General features: G+C 44.3%; 1 protein-coding gene across 1 annotated transcript in view; it reads left to right on the forward strand.

Annotated features, from left to right (window-relative positions):
• CACNA1A (calcium voltage-gated channel subunit alpha1 A) overlaps nucleotides 1–10,752 on the forward strand; it is a 242,007-nt gene that overhangs the window by 46,045 nt on the left and 185,210 nt on the right. The window contains exons 2-3 of the mRNA XM_007469118.1: nucleotides 1,346–1,451; nucleotides 3,826–3,965. Of these exons, the coding sequence (XP_007469180.1) occupies nucleotides 1,346–1,451; nucleotides 3,826–3,965 (246 nt within the window). The remainder of the gene's footprint in view (nucleotides 1–1,345; nucleotides 1,452–3,825; nucleotides 3,966–10,752) is intronic.

Below are 10,752 nucleotides of genomic sequence, written 5' to 3' on the forward strand. Positions count from 1 at the left end.
TTGTGGTACGCGGGCCTCTCACTGTCGTGGCCTCTCCCATTGCAGAGCACAGGCTCTGGACGCACAGGCTCAGCGGCCATGGCTCACGGGCCCAGCTGCTCCGCAGCATGTGGGATCCTCTCAGACCGGGGCACGAACCCGTGTCCCCTGCATCGACAGGCGGACTCTCAACCACTGCGCCACCAGGGAAGCCCTCTCATTGTGGTTTTGATTTGCATTTTCCTAATCCTCTTTGGAGAAATGTCTCTTCAAGCCCTTTGCCTGTTATTTAATTGGGTTATTGTTTTGTTATTGAGTTGTAAGTGTTCTTTGTATATTCTGTTACCAGACCCTTACCAGATATCTGATTTGCAAGTACTTTCTCTCATTCTGTTGGTTGGTTTCTTGCTTTTGTTTTTGTTTTTCCACTTTACTGACAATGCCCTTTGGCTCACAGAATTTTAAATTTTGGCCAAGTCCAATTTATCTCTTTTTTCTTTTGTTGCTCTTGTTTTTGATATCAGATCTGATTACTGTGTTTTTTTTAGCTTTAGAATATAATTTTTAACATCTCTATTGGAGTATAATTGCTTTACAGTGGTGTGTTAGTTTCCGCGTTATAACAAAGTGAATCAGCTGTACACATACATAACATATATCCCCATATCTCCTCCCTCTTGCCTCTCCCTCCCTCCCTCCCACCCTCCCTATCCCACCCCTCTAGGCGGTCACAAAGCACCGAGCTGATCTCCCTGTGCTATGCGGCTGCTTCCCACTAGCTAGCTATTTGACTTTTGGTATGATTACTGTATTTTAAATTGCAACCACCAGTCTCCTTTCCTGCTTTTTCTCTCTATAACGTTCACCATCTTTTAATGTACTGTATAATGTGCTTATCTCACTTACTAACTTCTCCACAAGGGCAGCTGTGTCCCTAGTGCCCAGAACAGGACCTGACACACAGTAGGTGCTGAATTAATATTTGTCCAGTGAAGGTTGGAGGTGAAATGGAGGAAGAATATCCACATTTTCCTTACAGAGTCATCTGCCAGGTTTCCAGAGCAGTGAAACTACTCTGTATCAGGCTGTAATGGTGGATCCGTGTCATTAAACATTTGCTCAGGCTCATGGAGTGTACAGCACCAAGAATGAACCGTCATGTGAGCTATGGACTTTGGGTGATCGTGATGTGTCAATGTAGGTTCATCGATTGTAACAAATGTGCCACTCTGGTGGGGTATGTTGATAACAGGGGAGGCTGTGCCTATGTGGGGGACAGGGGCACATGGGACATCTCTGTACCTTCCATTCAACTGTGCTTTGAACCTAAACAAAGCTGGAAAGATTTTCCTTAATTCTGTGATACTCCCTTTGAATATATGATTTTAGCCACCATCATAGCAAACTGCATTGTCCTCGCCCTGGAGCAGCACCTACCTGATGATGACAAGACCCCGATGTCTGAACGACTGGTGAGTGAAGTCTCTCCAGGGGAGGTCTCTTCTTTGCTTTGGTGGCAAACTGGTGTGGCCATGGGAGCCGAGGGCAGAGTGGGCTCTCCGTCTTGGCACCAAGAACCGGATCGTGGGCCCCCTACCTGGGGAGCCTAAATTTCATGAACACAATAATCTGGGGAGAGAGATGTCCTCACTGCCCATCCTCCACTCTCACCCCCCAGCAGACCTCACGTCAATCTGGAGGGGGGTGGGTGAGAGTGGTCACCTCGTCCGTGAAAAGTCACATTCAAAACAAAATTCTTAGGAATTCCCTAGCCGTCCAGTTGTTAGGACTCGGCGCTTTCACTGCCAGGGCTGGGGTTCAATCCCTGGTCGGGGAACTAAGATCTTGAACACCCCAAGGCGCATCCAAAAAAATAAAAATAAAAATATAAATAAATAAATAAAAACAAAACAGAATTCTTGTGAAAAATGTTGACCATACACAAATACACGGAGAACAGTACTGTGAACCCCTCATGAGCCCATCATTCAGATTCAACAACTGTTAAGATTTTGCCTCATTTCATATTTTCTGTCCCTTTTTATTTCCTGGGTTTGTCTTTCTTGGCCAAAGTATTTTAAGGCAAATCCCAGACAAAATGTCAGTTCACTGCCATATACTTAAGTCTGCATTGCTAAAAATATGGGCACTTTCTGGGAATTCCCTGGCGGTCCAGTGGTTAGGACTCGGCGCTTTCACTGCTGTGACCTCTGTTCAATTCCTGGCTGGGGAACTAAGATCCTGCAAGCCGTGCGGCACGGCCAAAAAATAAATATGGGCACTTTCTTACATCACCCCAGTGAGATGTTTACACCCAACACAACAGTGGTTCCTGGGAATCATTGAAGACCCAGCCACTAATCAAATATCCGTGATTGTTTCAGAAATGGCATTTTACAGGTCATTTGAACCAAGACCCAAACATGGTCTAGATTTTATGTTGCTTAAGACTTTTAATCTAAAGCACTTATTTTCCTTCCTGCCATTGACCCTGCAGAAACCAGTCCAGTTGCTCTAAGGAATGTCCCACATTCTGACTTTTGCCCGGTTGCCTGCTTGGGATGTCATTTAGCTCGTTCCTCTATCCCCAGTGTTTCCTGTATATGAATATCAGCTCTGGAGGGACATTCAAAATCCAGGTGATGATGTGGTGAAACTCTGCAGAGCTGTAAGCTAGTACTAAGATCTTTCTCGATGCCCCTAGCCATCCCCCAGCCCCCTGCTTCCCCTCCTGGCATTCTGACACTGCCAAGAAGGAGACCTCTCTCCTTTCCATCACCATTTCAAAGCCAGCTGTCGTAACTCAAGTGTAGGGAGAGAGAGATGTTAGAATCCACTCATTCCTAATCCACAAAGTATTAATGATCTCAAGGCTTTTAAATTTTAATAGTTACATATTATAATATATATCCTAAAAATAGATAACTAGCCCAGAAAAACTATGATTTCAGGACTTTTTTGTTTGTTTTTGCTTACAATCAAGCTAAGTAAAAAGAGTCTGTTGAAAGAATGGTAAACAAATAGTAGTACTGGTGGCAAGCTGGCATGGAAAGACTCATGAAAGCAGAATGCAAATGATTGAAGCTTGAGAAACATTGCCATAACACATGGGGAAACATCCATGTAGGGGCTCTGATGGAGCGGAGCTTATAGCTTAATTCCAAGTACTATAGACTATCAGCTGGAAGCCAGATCTGGCAGGAGGTCTGGCAAGGGGCTGGGAGTTGGGACATTGGCCGTTTACCAGCCAGTGCAGAAGCATTGATTCCAATATTTTAGCAACCTGAACAGCTGTACTGGTGCATACCAGCTTAGAACCATCGCAAATGTCAGATGTGGGGGTGAGGTCAGTGCACAGGGGCCAAACCCAAGGGCCTGAATGATACAGGTGACAAGAAAACATTCTAAACAAGTGCTTTCTTGTAGAACTTTCTGCAGTGATAGAAATGTCCTACGTCTGCACTGTCCAATATGGTAGCCCCTGGAAATGTGGCTAGTGTGACTGCAGAACTGAATATTTCATTTTATTGTATTCAAATTCATTTAAATTTAAGTAGCCACATGTGGCTGCCCTACTAAACAGCTCACATCCAAACAAACAATTCTGTTTGGCCAAGTAGTGTGCCAAGTTGGCCAAAAGGAAAGAAGGACGTGTCTTCTCCATGTTTCTTGCAAAAGCCTTTGGACAGGGTAACTCCAGGCAGGATGCAGTGGAGGGCAGTGAGTGCTGGAAGGTCGGGAGAGGTGAGGGGAAGTGCGTACACTTACCTGAGTGGGCTGGTTCCCTGTTCATGCCACCCTCCGCCAAGCTAAAGACACTGACCTTTTACCTTTTCTCCCTTCCAGGATGACACAGAGCCATACTTCATTGGAATTTTTTGTTTTGAGGCTGGAATTAAAATCATTGCCCTTGGGTTTGCCTTCCATAAAGGCTCTTACTTGAGGAATGGTTGGAACGTGATGGACTTCGTGGTGGTGCTAACAGGGTAAGTGGCCTGTGCTGTGTTTCTTAGAATGGTCTTGAATTACGAGGACTGCGGAAAGCTAAGGGTTGACGTGGTCCAGGCTGGGTTCGGGGAGGCTGAGTCCCCATGTTCTTTAACGTGCATGTGCCTCCTTCCCCGCAACGTCCTCATCTCAGCTGCATCTCAGAGCGGATGCTTTCTGTTACAATTAGAATAATGGCTTATTGGAATCGACTGCTTCCAAAGTGCTTTATGTACATTCTCTCATTTAATCCTCACAACGACCCAATGAATTAGGAAATATTAATATTCCCATGTGACCTTTGAGGAATCTGAAGCACAGAGGGACCTTATCACCCAGCTAGTAAGTGATGAAGCTGGGATTTGAACCTGAGATGATGTGATTCCAGAACTCAAGTTTTTAACTGTTGTGCACGCGTGGTTCTTTTGCTTTGCTTGGGGACATCTTGCCTTTATTTTAAGTTGGTAAATGTTTTTTCAGGACTTCTGGGTGCAAGAGATTGTGATGGGATTATGGACAGAACCAGTCTAAGTAAGGTGCAGTTACTGCACTTTTGAGGAGTTTTCAGATCTGATACAGTGAACCATAGTTGAAAGGGGAATGTGTATGCACTTTCCACCAAGGACCCTGTATAAGGTAACACTAGCTGCTATAACAACAACAACAAAAATTCCAAAACTAGGTAATGATTTAAACACAACAGTAGTCTATTTCTCACTCATTGAAAGACCAAAACAGCTGTTCCTCGTTGGCAGGCTTCTTTCCTCCACACAGTGTTTGAGGGACCCGGGCCCTTGCTACGTTGTGGTTCCTTATTGTTGACCCACAGATCAGGTCTGCTTGTCTGCATCAAACCATGGAAGAGAAACGAGCATGGATGGTGATATTTGGGAGGTTGTATGGGCCTGGCTGAGACCCTGCATGTAACCTCTTTCACTCATATGCCTTGGGCCAAAATTCAGTCACATGCCCACACATCGCTGCAGGGAAGCTGGGAAGCATCAGACTGTGCTTAGAAGGAAACGGAAATGGATTTGGTGGATAGGCAGCCAATCTTTGTCACAGACCCCAAAGCCCTTTATCAGGTCCCAATATAGACAGTACCATTTTGTGATGATTTCTGGCTCCTTTGCTTACCCACTCCTCTCTCCCAAGCTAAGTCTGTTTCTTCTCTTCCAAGACCCCTGTTCATTGGGAGACCTTCCTCATAGTTCTCCTGTATGCGGTCATAGTTCTGTTCTGTGGGATCCTATTTCTCCTCTAGGGTTTGTGGCTGCTCCAGGTCCTGTCTCTCTTGGCAGATGTCATGGGTCTTAGTACCCATGCTGTGTTGGCTGGGCTCTCACAATTAAAGTTTTGAACATATCTGTTGTTTCAAAACAATGTTGCTTCTCACAGAAGCATCATATTGGGCTGTATCATATTGGGCTGTTTCATTAGAGGCATTCAGATCTGAGTGGTCTGTTGCGAGCACTGTGGGCTAGCTCTAGCAGGCTTGGGTGTTCACTGAGGGAATTCTGTTTGCTGTGCCCACACTTCTTTGGCTTGGGACCTTGGAAGGTTCCTGAGACATATTATGGCATTGGGCACTCGTCACTCTCTAGGAAACTCATCTGTGCAAGAGCCCAGTGGTTGACTTTGTTGTTGCTGTTTAAAGAATGTATAATAAAAATAATCAGACACTGGAAAATAAGTAGAGAATAATATAACAAATGCCTGTGTATGCAAATATTCATTCAATGAGTATTTACTGGGCAACTACTATGTGCCAGGCTCTGGGACATAGCAGTGAACAAAACAGACAAAAGCCCCTCCTCTTGTGGAACTGACGTTCTAGGGGTGAAGAAAGACAAAATGCATGAATGAATGAAATATCTAGTGTGTTAGATGTTGATGAGGGCTACAGAGAAAAAAATAAAACAGAGTAGGGATGGGATGTATTATGGGCAGGAGGGCTGGAAGCCAGGGAAGAGTTGCATCGGGAAGGTGATATTTGAATGAAAACCTAGAGGAGGTGAGTGAAAAAGCCATGAAGATGGCTGAAGGGGGAGAGTGCCAGGCAGAGAGAACAGCAAGTGCAAAGGCCCTGAGGCTGAACTGTGTCTGGTGTGTTTGATGAACAGTGAGGAGGCCATTGTGCCTGGAGCAGAGTGGGTGAGGGAAAGAGGGGAGGAGGGGAGAACAGGGGGGGGAGGGAGCAAATGAATCAGAAATCCTAGAATGGAGCCTGGCAATCTGTGTTTTAACAAGCCCTCCCTGTGACTGTTAGCCAGCTGAAGTGTGAGAACCACTATGTACAAGGAACTCAAATTAAATTAGCAAGATTGTACAGAATGCTCAAAAGTAGCTAAAGATTAGCCTTGCAAAATGAAAGATAAGAACCTGAGAGAGATAAGATAAGAAAAGATAAGATGAGAGATAAGATAAGAACTAATAAAATAGATAACTAATAAGAACCTAATATATAGCAAGGGAACTCTACTCAATACTCTGTAATGACCTATATGGGAAAAGAATCTAAAAACGAGTGGATATATGTATATGTATAGTTGATTCACTTTGCTGTACACCTGGAACTAACACAACATTGTAAATCAACTATACCCCAATAAAAAACAATTACATTAAATTTTAAAGAAAACCTGGCTTTTTATAACATAGTTCTTGAAACACCTAGGGAAGCTCACATACTGTTGAGCACGTAGCAAGTCTCAATAAGTGATCAGTAAGTTGAAAGGCAACCATTCAATAGGTCAGTCAGTCTGCTACTTGGATGTTCATATCCGCTCCTTGATTACAACAAGGTGGTCTTTTCTTTTCTAGTTTCCTGATATCTGCTGGGCCTCTAGAGGAGAAATTCTTCATTTGAGACAGATAGCTTCAGAGTTGGAAGTAATGGGACCCATGAAGCCTCTGAAATTGCATGCCAAAATTGTGTGTTTCTATATTTTTCTGGTCTGTAGTTTTCATTAGAGTCTCAGGGGGTCAAAAGCCACAAGGAGCCACTACTGTAGATTCTATTCATTTCTTAACCTCTTCTCCTTTCCTTCTTTATTTTTCCCCACATTTCCTTCTCTTGCTTTCCTCTTACTTCTCCAGTAATCAACCCTCTTCCTTACTGTCTGGTGGTTCTGTCTCCTTCACATCAGGCACATAGCTCAAATGTTATTACTTCAAACTGCAAGGGGCGGTTTAGTCTCCTGTTGGGTTATAAGCTAGAAACAGGGAGAGAAGAATAAAAGCCCAGCAAACCTAGCCTTCTGCTCAATGTCAGCAGTGGGGAAATGCAGTGAACTCTTAATTTCGTGTTCTTGGGGGAGGGGACTCAAGTGTATTAATTTGACATTGAGACAAAGTTGACTTGAATGTGCACTTTCTGATTAACTCATTGTGTTCTCACATTTTGAAGCAGACCACAGCATTAAAACACCATTCATTTTTCGTGGATTACCAAGGTTTTGGCCTTCTTTTGTGTGACATTTGGTAGAAAAGATCTTACCCATGGATTTTTGTGTGCTCTGTGTAGCTCAAGGCCCCAGAGAAATTCTAACTTTGTAATTGATCAACCCCTTCTAAAGCATCCTCCCCTTGTATTTGAAGTTCTGATCATTAAACTAAAAATGTGTAAGAGGAAGATTTCAGAAGCTTGGCTATATTTCTGAGATGACAGAGCTTTTACTGTAATGTTCAAATATATGTAAAGATCAAAGAGGTCAGGTAATACACTTGTACATGTTAAGAAAAGTGACTGCAAACACTACCAAGGTAGGAATGAAGATGATTGTTTTTTTTTATTCATGGGCTTAGCACCATACCTGGCATATAGTAGGTGCTCAGTAAAATAAATGCTTGCTAAACTGGAAGGTGGTAACACTTCTGATAATCAGAGTGTTCTGGGGAATTTTCTAAGCTGTTTAAGGAGATGGGGACCATTGCATTGATAGAAATAGTCAAACAGTCCAGGAGCCTATGACAGATACCCTGACATCAGATAAAGCAGGCAAGGGCAAGCTCTGGGTCTTTACCTACCCTGACATTTTGTGACTGTAAAAAACAAAGGTTCCTTTTTGGAAGGTCCTATGTACCACCCCAGGTTTTGGGCAGTTTTGTGTTGAGGACGGAAATGAGGAAAAGGCCCAAGTACTTGGAGACCATCAGGGAACGGATGTTGGCTTTGTTTTCATAGCATCATTGAATGTAAGGGCTCAGTGGACTCTGGCAGGTCCAACTCCTTTATTTTACTCAAAGGGAGTTAAGACACAGAAAGCCTAAGTAATTTGCCCGAGGTCACATCGAGATGGTGGATAATCAGGAATCTTCCGGAATCAGAAGGTATGTTCATATCAGGGAGCCTTGGAGTCCCAGTTTGGGGGGCAGTAGGGGTGGTATAGATAAGTACTGCCACCCCTTGGGTTCTGCCATCAGAACTTTGCCTTCTCTTTCTTTCTCTTGTCCCCCCAAGTACCCAGCCTGTGGTCCCTTTATAGAGAAATAGGGTGCCTCAGAGTAATTCCAATTCCCCCTTTTTTCTTAGATGGCTGAAGAAACTGAGGACCAGAAGGGTGAAAATGACTTGGCCAAAGTCACCCACCGCTCGCACTCTCTTCCCTTTTTGATTAATTGAACAGCACTTGTAGTCATTCCTCAGCTTCTCCTCTTTCCTTTACCTCCTACACAGCTGTTCTGAGTTGCCTGCAAATAAAAACAGCATTCCAAACAACAACAACAACAATAAAACACAAGTAGCATTCTAACTCATGAGACCAATGAACGGCTCCTATAAATGCCAGCTGCGTTTTATTTTAATGTCTCTTTGCATTAATCCCTCCACTCGCCAAGCAGAGGATCAGTCACTCTTGGTACCAAAAGGATCCCCCACTGTGGCACAAATGCTTTTTATCATTCAGAGAGTTTTATCGTTGAGAGAGCATCGATCTTTTTATTGTTCAGAGCATTTGGTTGTCATGATATTTGCTGAACCATGTTCCATCAGGAACCACCTCACTTCCTAGCAGCAGGAGCTTGTTTCTCCATCTTGTAACAACAGCGACAGTGATAATAATTATGCTGGCTGCCATGATTGTTATTCTTATCATTTATTAAGCACTTACTCTGTGCCAGCACTATATTAACAATTTCATGTGCATCATCACATTTCAGTTGCATAAGCCTTTTTTTAGAGATGAGGGTCCCGCAGTTAGTAAAGGGCAGATCAGGATCTCAACTGCTGTGCTAGGACACATCCCTAAATCTAGGATAACCCTGGGCCTAACTTAAATTCAGGCAAAGAGCTGTATCCACCCCAGTATCCTTATGAACATAATACCTGTTATTAACAGCAGTGGCAACATTGACAAACTAGAACTTACAAGGCAGTTATAACATGATATACTGTACATGTTTATATGCTCAGCCAATTCTTACAACCCTCTGAGTTAAGTACCATTATTATCCCCATTTCACAGATGAAGAAACTGAGGCTCAAAGAACTTTAAAAACTTGCCCAGAGTCACCCACCTCATAAATAGTAGATCCAGGATTTGAACGCATGTAGATCTGGATCCAGAATCCATTTTCTTGAGTCTGATTTCCCTAAAGTGAAGTTTTTCAGGGAAGTCAGAGGGTCCTTTTCTCCCCCATCTTGGGATCCATTGTGGCAGGAAAAAAATTGGGCAGATTTCCAGAAATGGTAGATGGGCATAGACTGATGGCTAAGACCTGGGCTTCAAAGTCAGGGGACTCTCTGCCAGTGCTGAACTCAAGAATGTGAGTTAATCTCTCTGAATCTTGGTTTTCTCACCTGGAAAAGGAGAGTAATGAGAGTGTCTACCTCTTAGAGATGTGGTAGAGAATAAAGAAGGCAATATATGTGGCAGATACTGTGACCTGAGCCCCTGGAGCTTTCTGAGTGCTTCAGAAATGAGAGTTGGTGAACTGAAGGGAAAGTTAAAACAGATTCTTTTTTTTTTTGCGGTACGCGGGCCTCTCACTGTTGTGGCCTCTCCCGCTGCAGAGCACAGGCTCCGGACGCGCAGGCTCAGCGGCCATGGCTCACGGGCGCAGCCGCTCCGTGGCATGTGGGATCCTCCCAGACCGGGGCATGAACCCGTGTCCCCTGCATCGGCAGGCGGACTCTCAACCACTGCGCCACCAGGAAACCCCAGGAGGACAAGTGTGCTGGGCGCTGAGCAGGGTGCTGCAATCTCTAACCCACTAGGCTTCTGATTATTGCTGCTTGCATTGATTTGGGATCCTCTGAAAGCAGATCCAAGACAAAGACTCTTGGGAGGTGACCCATGGAGCTACAGGGGGTGAACTAGAAAGCAAAAAGTTGGTAAATGGTGTATAATGAATGGCTTCATTGCGAGCAACTGGGATTCAATTCTATTGAGGACCCTTTGAGCGGCCGTAGAACACACCTCTCAGTTTTCTCACTGAGCAATGGGAAAACCAGGGTATTTATACACTGACTCCCTTGCTCATTGGTTAAGGGCTGCTCCTGAGGGTGTTCAGTGTCTGTCATGTGGGCTAAACAAATCGCCTTCTCCTGAGATTCTGGAGAGGGCTCTCCAGCACATATGTAGAAAGGTGAGAGAATTGGAGGTGCAAAGAGGTGAGCTTGCATAGGAACTGCCCACCACAGTTGCAGGTAAACCCAAAGGTGAGCTGTACAAATAAGGAGTGGGGCACATGCAGCATCAACCACACTCCTCCAAAAGAATCTGTTTTGGGCTTCCCTGGTGGCACAGTGGTTGAGAGTCCGCCTGCCGATGCAGGGGACACGGG

The sequence above is a fragment of the Lipotes vexillifer genome, unplaced genomic scaffold, assembly GCF_000442215.2.
Source record: "Lipotes vexillifer unplaced genomic scaffold, Lipotes_vexillifer_v1.1 scaffold1699, whole genome shotgun sequence".
NCBI lineage: Eukaryota > Metazoa > Chordata > Mammalia > Artiodactyla > Lipotidae > Lipotes > Lipotes vexillifer.